This window comes from Hibiscus syriacus, unplaced genomic scaffold, assembly GCF_006381635.1.
Source record: "Hibiscus syriacus cultivar Baekdansim isolate YM2019G1 unplaced genomic scaffold, ASM638163v2 tig00014064_pilon, whole genome shotgun sequence".
Taxonomy (NCBI): Eukaryota; Viridiplantae; Streptophyta; class Magnoliopsida; order Malvales; family Malvaceae; genus Hibiscus; species Hibiscus syriacus.
In genome coordinates, this window is record NW_024062313.1 from 159,632 (window position 1) to 186,685 (window position 27,054).

Genomic DNA, 27,054 nt, shown 5'->3' on the forward strand with positions numbered 1-27,054 from the left:
ACTTTTAAATATTTCAATCTTATCCCAAACTATATGTATTTATTAGTCACATCCATTGTTAATAAAATCATTAGATCAAGTTATATTTGGTTACTCAATATATAAGATATTTGTGAATGCCTACCCAATATCATGGTTAACGATGGTAATGGGACATAATAAATCGGGGTTTTTTTTATTTAATTTTATAGATTTTAAATTTAAAAATCGACTCAATTTAATAAAAAATATTATTTTTCCTAATCTCGAATTTATCTTAAGGTGCATAGTGGGTGTCGCAATTGTTGCCACGACCACAACATCCTATGGGAAGTATGAATTGTGTGGGTTAACTATGGCGTGGCACCACTAGCCCATTGGGACGCCTTTGCCTTCTTTTTATGGTGACAATGGCTGAAAACCCAGCAAATTTCTGCCACCTTTGCAATTGCATTTACAAGAATCTCATCTCTTTCACCTAATACTCCACAAATACAATTATTTATCTTGCCAAGTGGAATCCCACTTTGCTAAATGGATCTAAATCTATCTTAATTACTTTCAACGTTCTATCTTAGTAAATTAAAATATAATGATTAGATTTATGGTTTTATGAGAATTAATAGAAGAATTCGAATAATATTTCATTAATCCATACTAATATTTAATATATTAATATTTCCTACATTAATAATAATCAATCTTCACACTATCCGCTGGCAGGCGGTTTGGCTGATAAGTCTTTAACAGAGGCAGCCGATTCACATAGATTTGAATGGACAATAATCTTAGTCGGGGTAAAATTTCATTTTATTGTATTGTTGTCAAGTGTGCTTTATATATATATATATAAAAGGTGGTATTGTTTAAAGATTCTCAATCTTCTAATAATAAACAATTATAATTTTTACACCCCCGATGTTTGAATATGTGATTTCAGGTGTGCTTTAATTATCTTAACAAAATAAGAATTGAAAAATAATATGATAATATTTTACTTTCGTTTGTGGATTTTTTTTATTGTTTATACGTAAAATAATTATTCATATTTAATTTATTTGTAAAAACTTATACTTAAATAACTTAAACTACAATTAAAGAAAAAGTCAAAAAATAGATAAGTGGTTAAGAGAGTTAATATTGCTTTGGTGTGCAGATTTGATATTTAATATTAACGTTGGCACTATATATGTTTGTATCTGATTTTGGCACAAATTTAAATTATTTTCTTATTAAATTACTATAATTCAGACAATATAAAATTGGTGTTAGAAAGAATCCAACCAAGCAGCCAACACTGTCATATCCCACCTATTAAACAAGTTTAAAAACCCATCCACCATTGTCCCTCTCAAACAAACAAACAAAAAAATGTCTCTCCTTCCTCCAATACTCTTTGTCCTAATAGTGGAAATGGCGGCAGCATGCCATCTCCACCCAGGGTTTTACTCCCAAACATGTCCAAAAGCGGAAGCCATTGTGAGAAATGTGATGAAGAAGGCCATGATTAGGGAACCCAGAAGCGTTGCCTCCGTCATGCGTTTTCAGTTCCACGACTGCTTTGTTAACGTAAAAACTTTTTGTTAACCTCTCAAATTACGTAGTTTCAGTATGTCAATACCTTTATGCGTGGATTTGCTTTACAGGGTTGTGATGCCTCTTTGCTGCTGGACGATACGCCGAGCATGATCGGGGAAAAGCTAGCTCTTTCCAATATAAATTCGCTGAGATCTTTCGAGGTTGTCGATGAGGTCAAGGAAGCGTTGGAGAAGGCGTGTCCGGGGGTTGTTTCTTGTGCTGATATCATAATAATGGCGGCCAGGGATGCCGTTGCTCTGGTAAAAAACTATTCTTGTTCTCTTTGTCCTCTTTAGCCTTTTCTTCCTTCAATAAAATGCTACACATTAAACAATCTGCCAGAAATTCAGTACATATGGACGCTTTTTGTCCGAACTTTGTCAACTAGGGCAATTCATACCTTCCAACTTTTCTAAAAACAACATTTCTTCATCATTTCAGATTCATAGTTGTTATTAATAGGGTAAAATATCATTTAGTCATTCAACTATACGTATGATTCTGTTTGGTCACCATATTATTTTTCTCAAAATCATACCAAACGTTATATTTTGAATACTTGTTAATAAATTAACAGAATTACTGATGTGGTATTTTTTTAATATTTTTTTTAATGATAATATGACATTATATTATGATGACACATTAGTATCACCGTTAATGTTTCACGGCGGGTGGCCAAACTGAAATCCAAATATAACGTTATATATAGTTTTCTTTTTAAAAAATAGTTAGATGATCAAAACGAAATTGTTTAAATAGTTAAATGACTAAATACGTAGTTTACCCTTATTAATATGGTAGCTGTTAAGTCCATTGATGAATTCTACTTGTTAGTAGAGTTTCTTTATGTATAATTCACCAAAATATGAGATGACACGCTGTGTTTTTAAACCAGACTGGAGGACCCGATTGGGTGGTGAGACTAGGAAGAAAAGACAGTTTAACAGCAAGTCAAGAGGAGTCGAACAATATAATGCCAAGCCCAAGAGCAAACGCATCTTCTCTCATTGATCTCTTCAGCAAATACAATCTTTCGGTGAAGGATCTTGTAGCCCTCTCTGGGTCACACTCCATTGGGGAAGCAAGGTGTTTCTCAATCATGTTCAGGCTCTACAACCAATCTGGGTCAGGCAAGCCTGACCCTGCCATCGAGCCCGGGTTTAGGGCAAAGCTTGACAAGCTTTGTCCACGAGGTGGAGATGAGAATGTAACCGGAGATCTGGATGCAACGTCCCGATTGTTCGACAACCAATATTTCAAAGACTTGGTTGCAGGGAGGGGATTTCTGAATTCAGATGAAACCCTCTTCACATTCCCTCAGACTAGAGAATATGTAAAGCTTTTTAGTAATGATGAAAATGAGTTTTTCAAAGCCTTCGTCGAGGGGATGTTGAAGATGGGAGAGTTGCAGTCAGGGCGGCCTGGTGAGATTAGAACCAATTGTAGGAAGGTCAATGGCCAGGCCGTGGATGTATAACTTGAGTCTCCATCTGCTTTATTTGAAGCTATTTAATAGAAAATAATAGAATATTTCAAGAGAATCTGAGATAGAATATTCCAAACAAAGCCTCGCTGATTTTAGAACCAATATAGTCAGAAAGCTCATAAAGTACACATAGAAGAACAGGTAAACACCCACAACACAATGACATAAAAGTTAAAAGCATTGTTGAGTCCGGAAAATTATAAAAAAGTTACGTATAGTAAGATATTAGAACTAGCCAGCTTCAACAAACGAAGGAAACAATAAAACTTTTTGTACAATTAAGCAGCAATGGATGGCTTAGAAGCAGCAGAAAGCCTGGATCTCTTCTTGGCCAAGCTCTCACTCCTGCGCTTACGCTGTTCCTTTAACCTTTGAGCAAGGAGCTTCTGGTATTCAGCAGCATCAGCCTTGGCCTTTGCAACTCTCTTCTTCTTCTCTGCAATTCTGGCACGCTTCATCTGCAAGGTCAAAGGAGTGACCAACCTCTGAATTTGGGAGCCTTGCTTACTTTCTTGCCTGCATTCCATGAAAGTGTTTATTTTTTATTGGGGAACACATCCTGTTATTAGCTTATAGATGCATATTTTGCGAAAAGTAAATCACCAATAAAAAATCCTTCCCCTGGTACTTAAATGAAGCACAGAGAAATACTTTGTACTGACCAGATTTGGTTGTAAAGGTTCGGCGATATGTGTTAACATACTTCCTAACATCATCCTCCTTAGAGAGGTTGAACAGCTTCCAGATTTTTGATGCTCTCTTTGGACCCCTCATTCTTGGCTTCTCAGTGTCAGTCAACCCAGGAAGATCATTTTCACCTTTCTTCACAATAACCAAGTTCAGAACTGAAAGATCTTGACTGACAATGCATCCACGAACTGATTTCCTCCTACGCTCTCCATTTCTTCTACGATACACACGGAGGCAGGGAGTACCTATTCAGAGAAAAATAGTCATTCTGTCAACTGAAAAACCATAAAAGAAAAACATTTATGCTGAGATAAAAAAAAAGGGGAACTAATTTGTAGTCTATTGACCTATGTGAAGCAAAAGACAAAACGTCCCGGAGTAGGAACTCCTTGCTTCATTGGAAAACCTTGCTTGTCACAGCCTCCCATGATCTTGAATACATAGCCCTTAAACTACTGTTAAATGATAATTGGGAGAGAGCAAAAGGCAATTAAAACAGTCAGATTCAATAGAATAAATTTGGAAGATAAGCTACAAGCAACTTGGAATCATACTTCACTGAGGGCATCACCACTGACTTCCTGAGAAATCCTCTTGTCAAAAAAGGCTCGGCTGTGATATAAAAGTTTGAGGTCAGTAAATTTTGTTCAGAAACTTTTACACTCATGGTCAGTCAAAGCAAGCAGCTAAATGTAAAAGCACTGTTCGCAAGAAAAAACTATGGCAAAAGGGTAAAATACAGTTGGATTTCCTTTCCATTTTCTTTGCATCGGATAAAGAAAGGTGGTATTTTGAAAAGAACCAGTGGTCCCAAAGATAAACCCTTAACCGAGTAGTCAGCATAAAATTTAGCAGATGAGCAATTTATAAGGTGCAAGACATTATTTTCTTAACTTCTGAATATAATATTAGCAAGTTAATATCGACAATATCGAGTAAGCGAATTAACCATTATATTCCAAGTCCTAACTTCATATATGAACGGTGAGAGACAAGATTTACAAAATATATTATGCTAGCTAATTTTTTTGTTAGATTTGGGAAATACAAACAACATTTCCTGTCACATACCCCATCAAAGGCTATCAATGAAGTTCCACAATACAAGAGAGGAAACATTTCTCACAACTGTTCTAGTCTTTAACAAAGACTAAATCTGCAAATCAAAAACCATTTTGATATAACAGAAAACTCAGTAAAAAACCAAAATTTTTCCACTAGTGCAAAAAAGTTATTAACAAAAAATTCATCCAAATTTCATTAACATTTAGTCTACCACTGAATTTTCTTCTGCCCATTTTTTGCACATCTCTAGATGCTCTAAAACTCAATCTCACTAATCCAATATAACCAAAAAGAAGCCACAGTTTTCATTTGAGTGTTTACATTGGTTAAGATAATAAGCATTGGCTTTAACATTAACATTGGACTTTAGAGCAACAAACTAAAATTCAACCCTTTTTTATAAGGGGAGTGGGAAAGGAGGACAATTACAGTTTCTGGTCATCATCAATTTCCAGCTTCTTCTGGCAACCGGTGGTTGGATTTGCAATATTGAACTGAAACAAACAAATGAAGAAAGAGCATTAACAAAACCCCAAAAGGGATTGAAATATATTCACCCCAAAAGTTTAAAAGACTAAGTTGGCACTGTTTAGTCACATGACACCCTTTAACCAGTCATTTTGACTGACACTTAAAAAAAACATATATCTCACACTTTTTGGCTAAGAGATTTACATACCTTTGGCTGCATCATACCCGTTAACATCAGGATTATAATGCTCCAATAGCTTACCAACAATAACGACTCCCACGACTCCAGCATTTGTAGCTATTGTCTTTAATAGGTTATCCTGTTATATGCTATTGTTCTTCAATTATAACTTAGTAGAGATAAAACAAATATCATTGTCAAGAAGTAATGAAATTTCATGTCAGGGGAAGAATATGATACGAACAAGACAATATCATATAGCAAGACGAAGTTACCCTACCTCTCCTCCTGTGAGGATAACAAGATCATGTAGATTAGCGTTTCTGTTTTCTCTAAAACCAGGGTCGACTTCGATGGCACAAACCTGCACCCATAAATAATTCACATATATTATTATCAAGCATTCTAGAAAATGAACTGACTAAAACAGGTCTTGGCTCCACATGCAAGTCAGAGAATTACAGAACACACTTTTCATCATCCACACTGCAATTGTCTTTAATTCGATTCATGGTTACCAGGCTTCTTGAAAGCAATGGAAATCGATAAACAAGGTCACATTGTCAACTTCTTGTTAAGTGGAAGTACCTTTTCTTTTTTCACTTTCCATGGTTTCATTCTCAACGATTTACACATCTTTCTTTTCACTTTTTTTCTCATCTTCGGGTCTTTTAGAAATGATCTCTGTTTTTCCATATTCCTTCTTTGTAACATCATACTTTTTTTTATTGCGGTAATAACTTAACAGTTGAGTGACCAATTTATTACAAAAGGATAATGTTAGAGACTATTTCATTACTTTTGAAATTTCAATGTTAAAAACAGAAACATACTTTGGTCACCATTTACGTAGTCTACCCTAAAATATATTAATCCAATAAGTTCTAGATCTCAGGCCCAACTATTGGGTTGTTATTCGGTTAGTCCAATAACAGATTCTGTTGGGTAGTTACTTTATTAGATATAAATTGGGCTGTTGAGTTCAAACCCAGACAATGTAAGCACTTCAATTTGATGAAGTTGAATAAAAATATCAATTTGTTCAATTAGGAGACTGTTATTCTGCTTTTGGTTGTTTCAGACGCGCCACCGTTGAGTTCACCGGATTTCATGCACGTTTAGCATTGATTACATTACCTTCGCAAGTTGATCAACAATGTAAACAGATAATCATGAGAATTTTACAAATTAATCAAGAAAAGCACATACAAAATCACCACTGGTATCTACATCATCTATATCAACATCATCAATGTCATCAAGATCCATACTACCACCAAGGATTTGAGTACCCACTTTGGGAGCCTCACCAGCTTCCCTAGCCTCATCTATTATACACGCTATTTCTTCAACACTCTGAGACTCATAATTTCCTTGTTCGATTTCCAGTTTTCCATCCTCTCCTTCCATTGCCAGGTTCTTTAAAAACCATGGATGCTGCTTGATTTCTGGTATGCTTATTCTCTACGAAAGATTGAGATTCAAAGTCAACTTACATATGAAGAAAACTGTTAAAAATACTTGCAAATGTCGAAAATCATATGAACCTTTTCGGGGTCAGCTACAAAAATCCTAGATAGTAGATGCTTGCAATCCTTGGAAAGTCGAACATAATCAGGTATAGAATAGTGGACACTTAGAATCCGCTGTCGAAATCCGATTCGCCATCAGATTCATTTTTTAATCAAAACCTTCATATTGACAAGTTATGGAAAACGACAGCTACCAACTAACCTGAATTGTTTTTCTGAAGTTTATTGGATCTTCAGGGTCTTCAAAAGGATAAGATCCGACCAGCATGACATACAAAGTAACCCCACAAGACCAAACATCTGCAATCTGAATTTTTTTTGGGTCAAAAATTAAGCACCAATGGTCAATTTCCGAGCCGAAAACTAAAGTTTTTTACCTTGCCATCATATTCTTTTTTAGACAAGACCTCTGGGGCAATATAAGCTGGGGTTCCCACAGTTGATTTGGGCTGGGAATGAAACACACTTGACTGCAATATGGAGTGAAAAGTTAATAACTGAGCTTATATATATAGTATGTGGAGCAGAAGCATATGTTTACTGCCTTAGAGTAGCCGAAGTCGCATATTTTGAGTCGAGGTGTAGTGTTCCCATCTAATAGAGTGTTTTCCAGCTTCAGGTCTCTATGACAAATTTGCTGTGAAAATGGAGACAAAAATTTCAAGTTAAGCTTAGATCGCCAAATAATGGCAACTATTAGGGGATTTGGCAAGTGTATATGTACCATTGCATGACAATAACTCACTCCTGATATCAGTTGTTGAAAGAAAAACCTTGCCTGATGCAGTAGAACAATAACAGTAAGCTAAGAATGAAAAGAAAGAAAAATCAAGAAAAATGTTTATAAAAATATACCTCGTCCTCACTAAATCTACCAGCATTGCATATTCTTTCAAAAAGTTCTCCCCCAGCTGCATATTCCATGACTATGGCAAGATGTGTTGGAGTCGACAGAACCTGAAAGGGAAAAAAAAGAACTGAAGAAGAAGAAGAAGCACCACTTGTAGGGCTGCAAAACATAAACAATTTCAATTTGACTACTTCAAGCTATGGATAAACATAGAGTTGTTTGCTGTTTGGGACTGAACCAAAACAAACCAGGGCAGGGAGCCCTGTTGTAGGTCACAAACACCCTTGTCTGCTTCATTTAAGGAGCTGTGTGAAACTTAGATATTACCTCTTTGAATCTTATTATATTCGGATGCTTCAAAGACCTATGGTTCATAATCTCCCTTTCCACATGCTCATCAATCTGCATACCCAGGAAACAGGAAAGACAACCCCAATCAGGCTATGAATAAACAAAACCAAGTGCAGATGAAGCTTGGAGGTAAGTAGTACCTTGGGGCCTCTTTCAATATACTTGACAGCAAAAAGCTCACCAGTTCGTTTATCCCTAACCAGCTTAGCAACACCGAAGTTGCCTGATCCAATATCTTTCAGTATCTCATAACGCTCCATTTCCCAAAGCTGACAGCAGTTGTACGAATCTTCTATGTTGCAGCAAATGAATATATATATAAGCTTTAATATAGAGTTGGATGATTTTCAGCGACTTTTTTTGATGTTTGATTATAGGTGAAAGCAAAGGGCAAAGGATGATATGAAATGAGGGTGTCAACGCCAGAGAGACAAGAAGCAGACATTACACGTGGAAGATAATCAGAGGTTAGAGATTGAAGAAGAAGTTGCTTACCGACGTAGCTTGCTTTTTGGGTTATGTCTGGTCTGGTTTCGGCTACCCCACCATCTGCCTTTCTTCCTGCTTATCATTTGTCTTCGCAAAATATCCTCATCCTTTTTTGTTTGTTGGTCAATTTATATAAAAATAATTATTTTTTTTATAAATACAATCAACTTGAATTATCTTAATATTGCTCCAAAGGCATGTCTTCAAAATCTTTATGAATCGAAAATCTATGAGATAATACCTTTTGAGTTAATACTCAATGTACTATAATTGACATAATGTTCAAATTAGCTCACAACGTTTATTAAAATAATCATCTTAGTTATATTCTTTGTTTTTTCATATTCTCTTATATTATGAGTTTTTATTTATTCTTCTAGAGTCTCTATTTCTCTCCATAGGATAAGGATTGGATTTAGAATTTGTAATTTTTGTAGTATTTTGACCACAATATTTTATTTTATGATAAAAAGATTCTAAATATTTGACTAAACATTCATTTTGCCCCTTTATTATTTTTTTAGAGTATTTCGATTCTTAGTATTTCATTTCAGGATAAAAACTCCGTTTTAGAGTGTTAATCTTATGTTAAATAACACTTTTCATCCATAAATGAGCATTTTATTTTAAAATGATACGTTTGAGGGTCAAAATGTTTCGAAAAAAAAGAATAAATGTCAAAATGATCATTTTGACATTTATTGGAGTTTAATTTTGACATTGCGCTAATATAAGTTTATGTATTATTAATAAGTTAGATATTTATATATAATATTATTAATTAATTTAGTGATAATACATAAAATCTATAATGTCTAATATATTAAATATTTATTTTTATTATATAATATAAATTTATATAAATATTTGTATAGTCAAATTCATATTGTATTATTTTGTATTACGCAAATCGATCCTAATTAATCAAAATGAAACCTTAAAATAGGATGATAATAAAATTATTAATTAAATTAATCGTACTTATTAAAAATGTTGGACTATTTTAAATTCTATTTACGTATTATAAAGCTTAATCTCTTTTGCTTTTACAGTTAGTGGGAACTATTTTTATGTGGTGGATAAATGGCTTTAGCTTTAAAGTAAAAATCAGAACCGACGGTTGCTAAGGCGAGTAGACAACGTATTTTGATGTTGGAGGCGAGTAGGGCTCTAATCTAGAGAGAGAAATTGAAGAATGACGTGGACGGTGGAGGATGGATGATGATTCATAAATTATTTTTCATTTTTTAGTTTATTGTAAGTCTCGTTTTCATCTTTGGAAAAGATAGCTAATAGAAGCATATCTGTCTTACAAAAGACAATGTATCTGCCGCCCATCAATTATCATTCACTTCCCTTTGCTCTTTGAATTTATCCATCGCATCATCTTTTTATGGGATGAATCGAAATTTTATTTTCTTAAATTATTTTAATCAAGATTATAAGTTTTTTCTATATATTTTTCAAATTAAGGGTAAATTTGTTATTATTTAATTTAATTTAATACATTTAAAATTAAAATATTTAATGAATTCAATTTTTTAACGAAAATATATTTTCTTTTTCTAATTCAACTATAACCTAATCACAAAATCTATGGTCATTTTAGTCTCACCTCCACTCGAAAACTGTGATAGGGTGAAGTAATCCCAATGTAACATGATGCTCAACCTTAATCCACTAGCAAGTTAAGCACTTTAACATAAATTTGGATACATTTTCAAACTAGTCCACCAATAAATATCTCTTAAATGTCGGTACATTTTATTATTATCAAGATGCATAGTATAAGAACTACTCTACATTTAGGGATGGGCACGAGGCGTGCCAGGCCAGGTTTTTGTTCGTCCCGACCATGACCCGAAAACCTATTTTTTATACCCGTCTATGTCTCGTCCCAATAAATTTTAGTTTCTTTTTCCTATCCCCAACCCGTTTTGGTTTTTAGACTAAAATCTCGATCTCGACCCGACCCAATCCGAATATATTAATATTTTAAAATAGTTAAAATATTATATTTAGAATAATATATTTATAATTATTTATTATATTTTAAAATTTTAAAATAATATATTTTATAAATTTTTTTATTTTTAACAATTAAACAATATATTTTAATAATACAAAGTTAAAATTCTTAAAATATTAAATATATTTTATATGTAAGATCTTCGATTACACTTCTCTTTTGATTCGTCCTACTTAATCCATCTAAATTTAACCACTGTTTTCTTTTTATCAAACAACTACTTTCCCTTTATTGTTGAGCTAAAATCACTTTAACCTATAGTTCCACCAATGTACTATTATCGTTCATCATCTCTAGTCGAGTATATATTTGTCGGATCCGTTAGAGATGGCTACTCTAAGCATTAGTGATTATGTTCATTTTATCGATATAAAATTTAATAATGCAATCATAATGGTTAAAAGCTCAATCTACTGGTGTTTTATCATATTCAACTCAATTTAGATTTAGAGATACTTTAAGATTCTTGTAATATGTGAAAACATAACACTTTTCAACATACAAAGAAGCTCGACCCATCGACATTATCTCAAATTCAACTACTCATAGATTTATGAGATACACGTGATTCTTCTGATCCGTTTAAATGTAACACTTTTCATGTATAAGTAGTTTGGTTCTCCAAATTTTAACTACGAAGACCACAACTAGTTCTATAACATGAGTTAGAAAAATCCAATTGTAGGAATTTAATTGTCTTGAAGCACAAGTCACTAAATTTCTTTTGTGCATCAACGCAAAACCCATATCGTTATGAGACGTGTTATTAGATATCATATAATCATTTTCATATTCAGGTTGTGTCGAATTTATATTTTAGTGAAGTCGAGTTTTAATTGTTCAAAAATGAAAATATTGAGAATTAAAATATTTTAAAAAAATAAATAATAAAATGATTATTTGTATAATCGTTGAGATTAATTTTATTATCATGCCTAATAAATCACAAATTCTGGTTAAAAGTTTGATTTCATAATAATAAAATATTTGAGTCCTTTTATGGGTGCAAGCAGATGAAAGCAGCGAGTCCCTGAATAAAGGAGTATACGGTTGATCAAGTCGGCTCACATTTCCCAAACTTACACGCTTCCTGTTGTAATGACTCACAATTTACTGGACTAAGGCAATGTTATGATTCAAGAGGTGGTTGCGACTGTTAGGAGCCAAAACTAACTCAGTTATAACTGTCTTGACTTTGACAGTTGGTGATGCAGAACCGATCAACTTGAAGGGTCTTTAGTTATAAATAAGATGTAAGTGAGTTGAGAGGGTTCAAGGGAGAGAACATATTGTATTGAGAGATTTAGAGAGAGAATTCTTACTTCTGGTTCTAAATCTTGTAAACCTTGTTTTGATTGCCTTAGTGAAATTGTTTTTTTCCTGTGGATGTAGGTCACACTGACCGAACCACGTAAATATTTGGTGTTCTTGATTACGGCTTTGATTCTTGATCTTGATCAGAGTTTAGAATCTGGTTGTGTGTGTTATTCTGTGGTTATTGGCGATTTCACAACACTTCCAATAAAGCATAGTGGGTTGAACAAGAAGATGATATGGTAGAGCTTTTAAGCTTCTTCTTCTTCAAGTGCATTCCAGCACAGCAATGGCCCGACTATTTCAATCAACTGAACCACCCTACATTCCTTCAAAGCAAAGCTTCATTCCTCGATCACGTTTCCCCATACTCATCTTTTTTGTCTACTTAAACCATACAAACCAGAAACCAAGTAAAGCCCTTTACAAAAATGGAATTCCTGCAATGCTAAGCATCAATTTCAGTATCTACAAACAGATAAACCTATTGCCACATGCAATTCGTGAACGAACTAAATATACCTTAAAGCAGATATGAACACAAGATTTGGGGGTCTTAATTATAATCTAATCATTAATTTACGTTTGGATTGATTGAGATTTTTACAATTTAATAATTAAAAAACAAAGCAAATGGCACACTGGTAAATTAGAAAACAAAATAAAGAAAGTGACATTTTTGTATTCCTTCTTCCATGGAAAATATGGTCACTCTCTCTTTTTTCTTCTTAAATATAGTATTTCGATTTCTTCAAATGCAAGTACGTGGGAAGTAGGGCCGTAAACGAGCCGAGTCGAGCTCGAGTATTACTGAACTCGACTTGAAAAGTTTAAAACTAGTCTCGACTCGACTCGAAAACTCGCGAGCTAAAAATTATCAAGCTCAGCTCGAACTCAAAAATTTCATGAGCTCGATTGAAGCTTGAGACTCGAGATCGATTGAAGATCGATTTTGAGCTCGATTCAAGCTTGAGCTCGGTTCAAGCTTGAGCTCGGTTCAAGCTTGAACTCGGTTCAAGCTCGAATTTAAACCTACAAAAATCTTATATTACATTTTAAAATATATTTTTAAAAATTTATAATTATCAATAATGTATTTTTAATATATTTTTAATAATAATTTTAAAAAATTTAAAATTATAATATAACATTTTTTTCGAGTAGCTTGCGAGCTTTTCGAGTCGAATATTAAGTAGCTCATTAAGAATTCGAGTCGAGTTCATTCGATTCAAGTGTTGATCGAGCTTTGACCGAGTCAATCTTGAGTAGCTCGTAATCTGTCTCGTCTCATTTACAGCCCTAGTGGGAAGTTCCACCTCAAGAAACACTAGAATAAGGAAAAATATAATGTTTTAAAAGTACAAATATTATTAAAAAGATGAGAGAGAGAGTGTTGTTTTTCCTAGAACCTTGGATTTGAGCTACGATCTTTGTAGTATGTATATAGTGACGAATCCAGAAAAAATTTATTGGTTGAACTAATATAAATATAATAAAAAATTATCTAATATAATTCATGTATATTTTTTCAATTTAAAAATACAATAACAACTATATATATATATATATATATATATATATATATATAGACGAAATCTAAATTTATAAATTGGATCAATATATTACTTTTTAAATATAACTTTTATATATATATATATATATATATATTTAGTAGCTTACTTTTAAAACTGTCGAAATTTAAGGACTTATTATATGAATATCCATGTGTTCTCCATAGCTCTCACCACTATCTTTGCATTGTCGTTCATCATTTCTTCGTTATCCAACAATTTCCCCAGATTTTCATCACTATCTTACTCACATCATAACACTGATGTCACTCATATGAGATCCATCTGGACTCACATGGTAGCTTTGCTCAGATTGTCATCACAACTTTGCTCACCAATGTCACCTCAACACCATCTCCACTCATCTACTCATTCGGCGAAGATGATAAGAATTTGAGATTTTATGTTGGATCAAATTGATAGGATTCTCAAATATTAAAGATTCTTTTGAATTATTTTAAATGAAGACCAATTTGATAAAATGTGTAAGTTTTGAAAACTAAAACTACTATTATACCAAACCACATCACCATTTTCATCAAATAAACGGTCAAATCTAACGATGGGTAATCACTAGAAACAAAATTCTTTAAATATGATTTTAAAAAGATAATTGAGTGACCAAATAGATAATTTATCCAAGTTATTATTAGGGTAAAGTATAGTAATGGTCACTGAACATTTCTGAAGCTTGCATTTAGGTCCCCCAACTTTTAAAACTTGCAATAAAGTCCCCCCAATATTTATTCCGTTTGCAATTAGGTCCCTCAACTTAAACCACTGTTAGAAAATTAGGGTAACGGTCATTGAACTTTTCAGGCACTTGAATTTAGGTCTCCCAACTTTTAAAACTTGTAAAATAGTCCTCAATTTCATTATAAACCCCAATTTCCAAAGTAATTCAATTTCATTCTAAACCCTAAATTCCAAAATAATTCAATTAAATTTTAAACCCCAAATTCTAAAATACTTCAATTTAAGGTTTAGAATGTAATTGAATTATTTTGGAATTTAAGGTTTAGAATGAAATTAAGGTGTTTTGAAATTTTGAACATGAATTTACTATTTGACAATATTTATTTCAATATAAATTTGAGGTTTGTTTAACTATTTATATCAATTTTGAATAACAATATGCATTGATTAAACATCCCGAATAGCAAAATGGAAGCACTCTATTCGGTATTTCAACTTCCCATAAACTCTGCTCATTTCTTCAACTTTTGACTATATGAAATTCGGAACACTCATTTGGAGCATTATGATTTAAGTACCACTATGTTCTTGCATGCTATTTTTTTTATCAGATTTGAGTACCTAACCCTTTAGTGCTTTACAGTGCGATCATTTATGATTCACCTGAATTTGCTCATACAGTGATCATTTATGATTTAGTAGAATCAATGGTTTAGAATGAAATTGAATTACTTTGGAAATTGGGGTTTATAATGAAATTAAGGACTGTTTTACAAGTTTTAAAAGTTGGGAGACCTAAATTCAAGTGTCTGAAAAGTTTAATGACCGATTATATAATTTACCCTAATTTTCTAACAGTAGTTTAAGTTGGGGGACCATATTGCAAACGGAATAAATGTTAGGGGACTGTATTGCAAGTTTTAAAAGTTAGGAGACCTAAATAAAAACTTCAAAAATATTCAGTGACCATTACTATACTTTACCCTTATTATTATTAGGAAAAAAAGGTTAGTTGATACATCATAAAAGAGAAATAAATAGGTTAAATTATACAAATTGTCACTAATATTTGAATAAATTTCTCTTTTTCTTATTGATGTTTCAAAAATAACAATTTGATCATTAAGGTTATTGTTGGGATAACATAATGTTGATGTGACACATTAGTTTAACTTTTTTGACATCATTTGACTATGTGAGATAATCATTTTGATCGATCTTTTCTTCAATCTTCTCTCTTTATGCTTCTTTTCGAAGCGAGGAAGAAGAGCATAATGTTTTGCATGTTAATATAGGCGACTGAACATCACAAATTATCGATGGTCCAGCAACAAAACTAATATCCTGATCCCTAGACATGGAAATTAGCCATTATGGAATTCCAACTCTCCACAACTTTGGTATACAACCTCACTTGATTCTTCTTGACAAAATTCGTCATTCTTCGTTCATGAGTAGTCTAAAAGAAAACGATTCCACATTAAGCTTTTTGTTGAAGATGGAAATTTTCAATTACATGCAAGAAAGGAAACAATCCCCTAGGAGTAGGCATAGGAGAAAGAGGTGGTTGTCAGTTGTCATATACGGCCACCGGCCACCGTGCATTTGGGTTTCCCTAGATAGATCGAGCTTCGACTTTGAGTCCATGGCCATCCCTATCGGTTCGATTAGGGTTTTCGATGTTTAACTTTCATTCATTACTTTAATATCTATGACATACAGAATATCATTAACCTTTTAATATCAATATACATAATAATATGTCCACTATTGTCAGATTTTAATCCTACACAGTAAATCCTAGCTAGTGTAAAGTCCTTATCTTTAAAAGATCACTAAACCTACTTAGCAATGCTTTCTTTTTCCGGGAGGTCTTATTGTTTTCTACATAGAAATGGCCCGTCCCAAGATGATAAAACTCCTCACTGTTATTCATAGCTTCATCAATGGCCACAAAAGCAGGCTTTTTCTGGTGTTCTAAAGTTTCAACTACATCAAATATAGAACCCCTCGGTGGATCAGACAAATCAGACTCTGATTCTTCATCACTTTCTTTGATCAGGTTCTTGGTTTCGTCTTCAACCTCCTTGAGTTTATATGGGAATTTTATATTCAAACAAGGGGTGCTGAATTTATGTTGCTTTTGTTTCTTATTCTGTGCTTTACCATTTTTATGTTTATTACTTTGCTCTTCACAAAGCAAAGCTTCCACTCCCTAATGATCTCAAAAGTTGCTGATCCGTTACTCTTACGGTTTTCATTCTCAGGGGAAAGTTTATTTGACCCTTCTTTATTTCGGGAATATATGCTTGCGGTCTCCTTGGTTACGTAATTAGCTTCATACACGGCCTGTTTCTTGTTGTCCCGAAGTTCTTCATTCTCTTCCATGGCTTTTCTGTACATGTTTTGAGCTTCTGTTAGTGATTCAAGCAATATCTTGTTCTCTTCTTGTGCAGCATTCTTTTCATCTTCGAGTTTTTTAATGCAATCGACAAAGCCCGTCTCTTTCATATCCCATTGCATTAGGTTTTGTTCGGCCTCTAATGTTAATATCTCGGAAATGTATTTAAATGTTTCAGCTTCGTTCTTTGCTTCATTGTACATTACCTCGATGTTCTTCAACTTGAGCTTCAGATTTTCTACTTCGTCTTTGGATTTCTCGAGCTCGTCTTTTATCATCGAGGCTTCCTCCTTGGTTTCGATGGCTTCCGTTCTTACTTCTTTCAATGCTAAGGCTAAGTCATCCAGGACTCTCAGATTGTTTTCTTTGGCTTCTCGGGTCGATTTCATTTCATTTTTTAGCGAGTTCATCTTGGCCTTTAATGAAGCAACGTTCCCTTCCTTCTCTTTCGCCGATTGAAGCTCGGCCTCAAGGCTATCTAATGAAGAAGAACTCTGAGATGCAGCAGCCTCGGATGAACCTTCCATTTTCTCGAGGATTTCACGGAGGGATGTGATTTCTTGTCTTGATTCTTCAATTGAAATCTTTGTTTTCGCGAGCTCTTTGGTTTGAGCAACAAGTGAATCATACATCTTCTTTTCGGATTCATCCCTTCTCTTAATTTCGTCTTCCAGTTCATGAATTCTCCTCTTACCTTCTAACAATAATAAATCCATTGCTTCAGACTTCTCAACTCTTTGTTCTTCTTTAGCAAACGATAACGATGAATCCTCCTCAAGCTGCCCCATTTATTGCCTTGTTGCTCCCAAACCCTAAACTTCCTTTCCTATCACAAATTTCACACGACGAAAAGATGATCTATCTTGCTAGACAATATTCCAAGAAATACCATGAAAAGTTCAGACGTTTATCATGACGACGCTAAAATCTGTATTGAAATGGGAATGTTTTGAAGGTTTCTTGATCTGTGGTGATGTTGTCAGTGAAGTTTTCCCTTGTGAGGAAGAAGTAGAAGGGTTTCTTTTGGATATAAGGGGAAGGGATTGTTTCTTGGAAAACACAACGAGTTCTTAAATTTAAGGGAAGTTAAACGAACTAAACTTTTTAACAATGCTCAAAATTTAAGCTAGAGGATAAATATTGAACAAGAACCAGTCCAGAAATGTCGGGGAACAGAACAAAACAAAAAAAGGGGTAGGCTTTTTAGGGACATCGGAGGTTGTCGGGTATTCTGCTCAAACCAAAGCTTAAATTTAGAGTATGTGCCCCGTTACGTCCTACTTGATTCCAAAACTTGCTCTAATAGAAGACGCTACAGAGCGATTTTGATTAAGCAAAATGAAATATAAACAAAACCAATCATTTAATGCCATCCAATTTAAAGCAAATATTAATTTATTCACTCGTGAATATGCAATGTATAAATCTTTCAACCGAACCCACTTCATTGGGGACAGGTGATGTTATTTTTTTATTTTTTGGGTTCGAATTTGTTCCATATTCTATTTTTTGCCCGCCGGTATAAGAACAGAAGAGAAACTGAGCCTAGAAGCTGGCTTCGACCTTCTGCTTCACTAATGCTGCAACCTCCCTTCGCAGATCTGCAATTACAAGTTCTCCAATAGTTTTTCCACAAGCCATCTTTGCCAACATGTACGCCTTATCGTTTATTTTCATCCAGATATTCTTCGTCTTAACCTCTCAATCTCTTCGCAACAGACTCTAATAGCAACAACGACGATATTATATGATAAGAACTAAGATTTATAATTAAGAATTGGGTAAACTATGTGAATAGTCCCTATGGTTTCAGTCTGAGCGACTTTGGTCATCAATTTAAAAATTAAGGGAAAATGATCCCTAACGTTGTCGATTCGTTCAATTTTAGTCTCTAACGTTACCGATCCATTTGATTTTAGTCCCTCAGCCATTAACTCTCGTTCGATTTTAGTCCCTCGCCATGTTAGGGACTTAAACAAAAGGGTGCTAGCATAAATTAATAGCATAGGAAATTAAACCGGACAAATCGATAATGTAAGGGACCATTTACCCTTAATTTTAAAATTAGTGACAAAAGTCAGTCAGTCCCTAAATAAAAGGGCCTATTTGCATACTTTTCCCTTAAGAATTTTTGATATTTCAAAATTGTTTCTCTACCTCCACCGAGGGCCGGCCCTGGGCATAGGCCAAGGGGCGACCGCCTAGGGCCCAAGTTTAGAGGGACCCATTTTTAAAATTATTTTTAAGTTTAATAATTAAAAAATATTTTTAAACATATTTTTTTATTTCAAATACTCTAAAATATGGTAATGTAATGGGCCTCAATAATTAAAAAATATTTTTAAACATTATTTTTTATTTAAAAAACTCGAAAATATGGTAATTAAGTGGACCCCATTTTAATTAGGGAGAAATCTAGGTATGAGCATCACTTGTCTTCTTGTCATCACCTTCTGACCTAAAACCTTTAAAATGTCAGGACTGGCCTGCCTCCACCCAACGATAACGGAGCTTCCAAGAGTATGACAATACTCATGTACCGACCATAATTCTATAATTAACACTGAGCTGATGCTAAAACTCCTGGAGAACCCAAATAATCATGAACCTTGCTCATTTCGAATCACTCCACCTCCGCCAACCACATGTTCTTACCACATATTGTACCATCAACATTCCCTTTGACCCGATATGTTCGCGATTTTTGTCACAAATTATGATTTCTCACATGACACCGAAATGTTGTCGACTTTCTCTACTTATGATCATATAGGTCACCATTTGTCTACTCTTAAGAATAATACTTTCTCCTCAAAGAAAACACTATTTGTTTAATGAAACGAACTTAATAAAATTTTAAACGTAACAAAAACAATTTATCAATAGAAAAAATATATAAAAAAACTATCTAAAATATATGAGAATTTTAAATTTTGAGCCTACATTTAAAAATTATAAATACTTCATATATTATACAAAAAAAATTCAAAGTTACCCGTCTATAGTGTTATTTACAAAGATAAGAACACAATTGCTTTAGATTTCATTTGGTTTGAATGTGAAAGAGGAAAAACAGAAGTCCAAATATATAAAAGGAAAAAGTAATACATGTATTGAAATGATTCCTCAAATACCAATCATATTCAATTAACCTTCTACCCCTTTACCTTTTTTAAAGACTACATGTAAATCAAACCCATCAATGGGGGGGGGGGAACAAGAAGAAGAAAAAGAATTAATCCCACTGACCTACCTCACTTTTCTTTTTACAGAAAAAGGAACGAAAAAGAAAAAAAAAACATAACATTAATAATCCCAAGACTAAAATGCAATACTCCCACAGAAATTACCTATTAGATACATCAACGGGCTCCTAAAACCTTTACCCAAACTATGTTCAAATGCACCTTGCATGTTATCAAGCACCCATCTCAACTTGGTACCAAACCAGAAGATTCGGTACACACACCAGCAATGTCATGTAGCATGCTCAATCAAATACCCTTGACAATGCTTTGGGTTTTAAGCAATCATATACCCTTGAGGGCCCTGAAAGTCCGACTTGTGTCGAAACTCTACGAGATATGTATTGGATGCAACAATGTTATGCTGCAGATTCCATCAACATATAAGGTCCTACTTATGTATCGGCAAAGTGAAAGCAGTGGGAAACTTTCAGGTGATCTGCAAGCTGGATGACGGAAGACTGCACAGCATCAGCCTTTGGAGACAGGGAATTAGGAAGTTGTGGTAGGCAAAGAGGCAGAAATTGCTCACTCCCTTCTTCCTGGGAGATGGCAGAGAGCACGGCTCGACAGAATATGAATCTGAATAAAAGTTGCAAGAAAAAGTCATGTCATTCAGTACTTTTTTTGGTCTCAGAATGCCTCCATTAAACTAAGAAAAACTTAATTATATTTACAACAGCAAAAGCTAGAGTAAAAAGCCAATCAGATAAAAGATTAAAGATAAAATACCTAACAATAATCCGCCTTAAAAATGGATCAGATAAAACCTGCGCCCAAACCAGATCCAGGCTAGGTGATTTGCAAAGAATTACTTCCCACTTGGAGAAAGCAGTAGATAGTATGCTTTCGGCAACGTCTAGAACCTCCTAAAAGCAGAAAAGGAAGGAAAAGTAAGACCCACTGGAGCAGAGAGAATGTAGGATTAACGATCTCAAATAATTTGAAATTTTACCATGTCACTATCAGACAAGGAGAATCCGACCATTTGGCAAAATGCTTGTAGAGGAGCAGTCAAGAAAAAGGTAAACTGACTTCCATTCTGACTAATATCAGCAGCGGATGGGTCCTTGAAAAATGGCTTCAATGGCGAAAGCAGTAGGGCAGCTTTTTCTCCCCTTTCTGCACCATGCAAGACCTGAAACTCAAGTAATTTATAGTGTAAGGAACCACATAGATAAACAATAACAAAGATTACAACAAAATGAGATCTCCAATTTCAGATCGTACAAATACAGTTTAAGACAAGTTCAATGAAGCTTATTAGCAATTTAGCAGACCCCACACCTCTTCTGAAAATAGTAATAACACCTAGCAGTAAACAAACATGTTCCAAGCAGTTAATTCTAAAACTGTCGTAAATTTTAGATAGTAGGTTCACCTGCTCATAAAGATACATTAAATCTTGAAAGAGGAAAACAAAGCCTATCAATCGACATTTCAAGCAAAGGGTACAATTAATGTCTTCTGTTCAGTTATTGTCCATCATTTTCATCTTTAAAGGAATTGCAATAGAAAGTACTTTACTTGCATGTTGCAGCAAGAACAATTTAGCTCATGGCCACAGATCACTGAATATGACTTTAAAACCTTCAAATTCCATTTTCCCTCCTTTTCATTATAACCACAGTAAGATTCATTTTCCTTCTCTTAATTGACTATCCATCATTTCCATCCGCAAAAAGCATTATGATGAATTTAACTTTATTTGCAAGTTGCAGTACTATCAAATACCAGTCTGGAGGTTTTATATATACTCTCAAAATATTCACATTATGTTTTCATCTTTTCAATCCAACTCCATATTGTGAATGCCATATGTAATCACATTGAAGGTAGAGGAATACAAGTGATTTAAGGTTTAAACTTTCTAAAACTAAAGAATATGAAAAAATTCTTTCAAATACAAAACAGAAGAATACTACATATCACCTTTTAAACACAGTAGAAAACTCTGGTAGAAACTACTGTTGTAAATAGTAAGTAAACTAAACGTATCCTGTCAAGCATACACGAGTTATGAAAAACTTACCTTGAATGCATGGCTGCTGTCACTATCAATGATCAAGAAAAGAGGTCTTCGGGTGAAAGGAATTATATCACCGGGATAGAGGTTACTTGAACCTGCAAATCCCAGAGAATCATACCTAAGATAAATTGGAACAAAATAAAATTCATATTGCACAAATTCAGGAGTGTTGGTCCACAAATCCTCAGAATAAAAGCTAAAGATAGCATATAGCATTAGATATGGATAGAGCTACCTACCACCATTTCCTTTAGGACCTAACCACAAGTAATTGTCATAGTAGTCACTACACTCTTTCACACCATTGACATGGGATTCAGGAGCAGAGCAATTCTGTTCAAGGGAATTATGAGAAGCAAGCATGCTTTTTCTTGTTCGCCTAGATCCTCCTGAAGTTTCTACCTGAGAAGCATTAATATGACCAGGCTTCCCTGCATAGTTATCACTGTGTCAACAATTTAGGAAGAAGAAAAACATTCAAATTATTCGGATTGGAGGAAGAGAAAAATCAAAATTACCTGAGGCTGATAAATAAACAAGAATAATACTCTCTGGAGGCAGCTCCTCACAAATTGTTGCCATAACCTGCCCAAACTTATTCGTTAAACATCACTCATGATGATTCCATCCATACAAATATCCGTAAGAATATAATGGTGTTGATAGACAGTAAATGCAAAGTCCCCCATCATAAATAATACAAACACGCAGTTAACTAAAAGTTTAATGAAGCCATTTGTAGCATAGCAGAGAACTCACACCTCTTCCTAAAATAGTAAAAGAACCTAACAGTCAGCCGTGAACAAACATGTTCTGAGTGGTTCAATTCTCAAGAGGCCATCATAAATCTTAATTAATTAATTGATTTTATATTTTTTAACTCGATTTGGTTACCAGAATAGTATGTTAGATGTTGATTAACCTTCAACCCGGAAAGGTACAAGAAACCTGGGAATAGGGTAGTGGAACAAAATGTCTAAAAACCACTTAAAACAATCTTAAAAGAAATGCACTAGCCTAAATATCTCCTGTTACGATATATATATATATATATATAGCAGTAGCAAGTTCAATCAACAGGGTTTACAACTCACTGCTATCAAATGTGTCGCAGATGGTCGATACAGGATAGCCTTCCTAGGATTTGGAGGTAGAGTAGGGTCAGTCATGTCTGCAGCCAAATTCATATCAATTAATCCAGAAGCTCCAGAATAATCAGCTGCAACACCATTCTCCTTTGGTTCAGCAGGATGCTTCTGGTAAAATGATCCACTAGGCTCCCATTCTAAACACTGCAGCATTCTGTAAGCATCCAGAGTAAGCTCGGCAAATTTTACCTAAAAAAGACAAGAATAACAGATTATAAGAATCTCAATTTGCAGGTTTAGAATATGACCTCAAAATCAAAACAATCAGACCAAAAATAAATCTTTCACCTCATTCCGGTGATAACTCATCACCACGGCATCTTGAAACTTTAGAATCTTCTTTGCATGGAATCGAGCTACATATGGAGCAGACTTTGGATGACTGTCAAGAACAGCACAGTAACGAAATGACCTCGAACTTGGAATGGTAAAAGTTGTATCAATGTTTATAAAGAAGAGAATTTCTTGCACTACTAGCTTCCACTCTTTAAAGTTTGTTTCCTGAAAAAAGGGGAGAAGAATCATATGCACCGACCAGGAGCTACTAACACTTTGTATTGAGTTAATAAGCCCACAGCTTTACAATATGTACCTCTAAAACTAAAATTTTGTTATAGCATACTTAATCATCCTCTAATATACTGCACAGCACTCAACAATGTGTTCTCATTCATCAATTCAAACAAACATATTCTAAAATTTTTCACTTCAAATACTTTGATTACATGCTCAATGAGAAAGAATAATGATTTTTCTTCCAATCTTACCCATCATAACAAAAGCAACAAAATTATTTCAATTCTTACACACTCACAAATAGCCCTAAGGTTTACAAGAATAAACTTTTGACATGAGCAGAATCATCCAGGAACATAATTATCCTTAATTTTTAGCTCAATCATTACGATCAAAATGAATAAATTAAATGGTTATTAAAATAGGGGATAACTGACCTTTAAAAAACAAAGACAAAGGTCCAACTGTTTTTCCTTTTTTATTAATTTGCAAAACACTGAAGAAGATATTACAAAAATTAACAGCAAAACACTGAAGAAGATATTACAAAAATTAACAGCAAAAAAAGATATTACAAAAATTAACAGCAAAAAAAGATATTACAAAAATTAACAGCAAAAAAAGATATTACAAAGATGAGGGGAAAAGGGACAGTAATAAAGCTGGCTGATCCCTCCATATATTCAAATTTTAGATTATTTACAAAAAAAAGTAAGTTCTATTTCTTAAGTGAACTTACCTGGGTACTATTCGTACTATTCATTTGAAAAAACAAAAAGAGAGATTGAAATTCTTTTGTCACTATTTATTCATAATTCCCCTTGGCAGACAAAGAGAGAAGACGAAAACTGGAAAAGCACCGTATCAAAACAATAGAAAAAACAAACAAATACATATAAATAAAATTCAGCTTGAAATTCCCCTCACGCACACAAAGAAAAAAGAAAAAGCCAATTTCGTTCTTACCCGGAAATTGGCCTTGCACTCATCAACAAGAGCTCTAAGCTTTTCAACGACAACTTTCACCATCTCGGTTCGGTTCAAAATCAACGAAACCAGCAAAAACCGGGCATAAAATCTCAACTCCTTAAACCGAACTCGAAGATCCTTCACTTCACCCCCTTCAAATACCTCCTCTTCAAATCGCTTCATAGAAAACATAGGATTCGACTAGAAACCTAGCCTCGCTCGTCCTCATGTACTGGCCGAAATACAGCTTGCCGATCCGACCGGCGATCTCGCCAATCTCCCACCGGTTCAAACCAGCTTTAACAAGCTGTGCTCTGTTTTCTTGCTGGTACTTCCATAACCTCATGTAGGCTTTGAAGACCTTGTGAAAATAGTGTTGGCCTTGTGCCCGCCCGTACGACGGGAAATCCCGAACTCGTGCGAATTTACGGTCGGCGCTCTCGACAAGAGCTCGGAAGGTCTTGGGAACGACGTCGTCCTCCGCCATGTACGGAACCGAATACTAACACTAATTTCGATTTAAAGAAGAAAAACAGACGAATTGAGAGCGTAAGCGGTTCCGTTAGGGGGATTTGACGACGGTTACGGCGGACATGGAGAAATGTTTCAGATAGGTCTAGAGGGAGAAAGTGTGGACTTTCAAGAGCTGAGCTGTAGTTTTTATGGGTGTAAGCGTAATATTCCCCCCTTATTTTGTAAGGTTTTATAAATCCAGTGATTAAAAGTCACTGATTTCAGTGATTTGGCGACGAAGAAGTATAACACTGTTTTCTCTGAGTAAAAAAAATTTACACCGTCTGATGATAAATGGGTAAAAGTAAGAGAGATCAACGGCCTCCATGGTGGGTTGTTGCTTAACTAGTATGGAGGTAATTCTTTAACAAATAATTAATTTGGTTTTCTTCAACAAATGTTGGTTTAAATAATGTATTTGAAATAGCTGTATCTGGTTTCTTAATTTCTTACCGATACAGGTCAGCAGTATTAAATGAATTAATTATTTTTGTTAGTTGGGATTATAGATATAAAGAGTATACAATGCCATCAAAATAATATTGAAAAGTATATAATATAATATTGAATATTAATCCACATGAAAATTAAATAGTTTATTGGAATTTATATACATATAATTATAGAAATTCAAGATGAATATTCCAGTCTTGGCTCGTAACGCTGATTGCTTGCCTGGCGATTATAGATGCAAACAAGATTGACAGCATATATTTTTGGGGTAAACACACCAAATTCTGAGTACAGTAACATTCTTATATTATATTTTATATCAAATTTCCATCTCTCAAGTTTGGAACTAGAACTTTATTAACTAATGGTAGCTGCTGATTTTATTAAATAAGAGAATATATCTTAAAATTATAAAGTGAATCAAATAATTTTTTAAAATTATCGAAGTGTATAATTTAATTATTTAGTAAATTAAAATATATAAAATAATACATATAAACAAACACCACCGTCGATAATAAAGACAAACAAACATTATCATTAATAATGAAAGATAAAATCACGAACTCTAACATAAAAACATATGTGATCGTTGACAAACTGATATTAACACAAGTCAATCGCGAGTCACGGCCTATCTTAAGTAATTGTTAATGTTTAAGGGTCTAAAATACGAATAGATCAACAAGATAACTAAACAAAAGTCGTTTAAATCTTAAGAGACGACGTCAAATTCAATCAATAAATAAAACGTACTATAAAATATATTAAAAAAAACATATTATAAAAACAAGTAAAATCATTAATCATTTTCAAATAATAAAAGATTACTTAGATAAGAAATATAACTTAAATGTAAAGAAAAAAGATGAAAAAAAACTTGATCCACGATAAATTCAAAATTAACATTAATGTTGATGTTGAAAAAGTTAAAAGAATAACATCGTAAGAGAAAAAGAATGGTATATCCAGAATTCTAGTCGCTTGACAGTTAACGACCAACACAAAATTTTAATAAAATGTCACTTTTATAAATATAAAATCAAATCATTAATAAAAAATATAAAAATTACTTAAATTATATAATAATTTAAAATTTTTAATAGGTGCGATACGAGATAGAAATAAGATCAAATATTTGGTGAGACAAAGATGTATTAATATTTAAATTTAAAATTAAGAGGGACAAAGATCTTATTTGACTAATATTTAAACCGATAATTTTATAAGCATGAACCAAACGTCTTCATGGTTAAAAGTGTAGTTGTTATCTCTAGAGGTCTCGAGTTCAAGCACGAGCCTATAAAAGTGTTGGAGTGTTCATTATCAATAATTAAAAATCTTTTAGACACATATTACTATGGAATCACCTAATGTTATTAAAAAATAATTATACCAAAAATATTTTGGGGGCACATCCCCTCCCATCCAACAAATGGATCTGTCATAGGATGCTATCATCTCTCGGCACCCTTCAATCCATATGTAATAATTT

General features: G+C 33.7%; 3 protein-coding genes and 2 pseudogenes across 5 annotated transcripts; 1 reads left to right on the forward strand and 4 right to left on the reverse strand.

Moving 5' to 3' along the window:
- The first annotated feature begins 1,310 nt into the window (after positions 1 to 1,310).
- On the forward strand, positions 1,311 to 3,164 carry LOC120206846 (peroxidase 17-like). The gene is made up of 3 exons (XM_039206422.1): positions 1,311 to 1,548; positions 1,626 to 1,817; positions 2,456 to 3,164. The coding sequence occupies exons 1-3, from the start codon at positions 1,351 to 1,353 to the stop codon at positions 3,035 to 3,037; spliced, it is 972 nt and encodes a 323-aa protein (XP_039062353.1). The 5' UTR covers positions 1,311 to 1,350; the 3' UTR covers positions 3,038 to 3,164.
- Positions 3,165 to 3,185: 21 nt separating this feature from the next.
- LOC120206849 lies at positions 3,186 to 4,191 on the reverse strand (annotated as a pseudogene).
- Positions 4,192 to 6,545: 2,354 nt separating this feature from the next.
- LOC120206845 (serine/threonine-protein kinase SAPK1-like) lies at positions 6,546 to 8,563 on the reverse strand. 3 transcript variants are annotated; one of them, XM_039206421.1, is made up of 9 exons: positions 8,327 to 8,562; positions 8,163 to 8,237; positions 7,841 to 7,942; positions 7,731 to 7,763; positions 7,530 to 7,622; positions 7,363 to 7,455; positions 7,188 to 7,292; positions 7,001 to 7,099; positions 6,546 to 6,917 (listed from the first exon to the last, which is right to left on the reverse strand). In XM_039206421.1, the coding sequence occupies exons 1-9, from the start codon at positions 8,444 to 8,446 to the stop codon at positions 6,642 to 6,644; spliced, it is 996 nt and encodes a 331-aa protein (XP_039062352.1). In that variant the 5' UTR covers positions 8,447 to 8,562; the 3' UTR covers positions 6,546 to 6,641. The 3 variants fall into 3 exon arrangements, with proteins under 3 accessions (XP_039062352.1, XP_039062351.1, XP_039062350.1); XM_039206420.1 differs by having other exon boundaries at positions 7,710 to 7,763; positions 8,327 to 8,558; XM_039206419.1 differs by having other exon boundaries at positions 7,530 to 7,763; positions 8,327 to 8,563.
- A 7,526-nt stretch (positions 8,564 to 16,089) lies between these two features.
- Positions 16,090 to 17,474, reverse strand: LOC120206793 (WEB family protein At4g27595, chloroplastic-like). The gene is made up of 2 exons (XM_039206378.1): positions 16,470 to 17,474; positions 16,090 to 16,371 (listed from the first exon to the last, which is right to left on the reverse strand). The coding sequence occupies exons 1-2, from the start codon at positions 17,472 to 17,474 to the stop codon at positions 16,090 to 16,092; spliced, it is 1,287 nt and encodes a 428-aa protein (XP_039062309.1).
- A 2,250-nt stretch (positions 17,475 to 19,724) lies between these two features.
- LOC120206844 lies at positions 19,725 to 25,219 on the reverse strand (annotated as a pseudogene).
- Positions 25,220 to 27,054: the final 1,835 nt, after the last annotated feature.

Excerpts from the sequence above, each read along its gene's own strand:
- LOC120206846 (XM_039206422.1), top strand. The coding sequence starts at position 1,351 with ATGTCTCTCCTTCCTCCAATACTCTTTGTCCTAATAGTGGAAATGGCG. Across the intron at positions 1,549-1,625 it reads TCCACGACTGCTTTGTTAAC|GGTTGTGATGCCTCTTTGCT; the intron begins GTAAAAACTTTT and ends TTTGCTTTACAG. Across the intron at positions 1,818-2,455 it reads CCAGGGATGCCGTTGCTCTG|ACTGGAGGACCCGATTGGGT; the intron begins GTAAAAAACTAT and ends TTTTTAAACCAG.
- LOC120206845 (XM_039206419.1), bottom strand. The coding sequence starts at position 8,446 with ATGGAGCGTTATGAGATACTGAAAGATATTGGATCAGGCAACTTCGGT. Across the intron at positions 7,764-7,840 it reads GTAGATTTAGTGAGGACGAG|GCAAGGTTTTTCTTTCAACA; the intron begins GTATATTTTTAT and ends CTACTGCATCAG. Across the intron at positions 7,100-7,187 it reads ACTTCAGAAAAACAATTCAG|CGGATTCTAAGTGTCCACTA; the intron begins GTTAGTTGGTAG and ends GGATTTCGACAG.
- LOC120206793 (XM_039206378.1), bottom strand. The coding sequence starts at position 17,474 with ATGGGGCAGCTTGAGGAGGATTCATCGTTATCGTTTGCTAAAGAAGAA. Across the intron at positions 16,372-16,469 it reads TTTGCTTTGTGAAGAGCAAA|GAGGTTGAAGACGAAACCAA; the intron begins GTAATAAACATA and ends TATAAACTCAAG.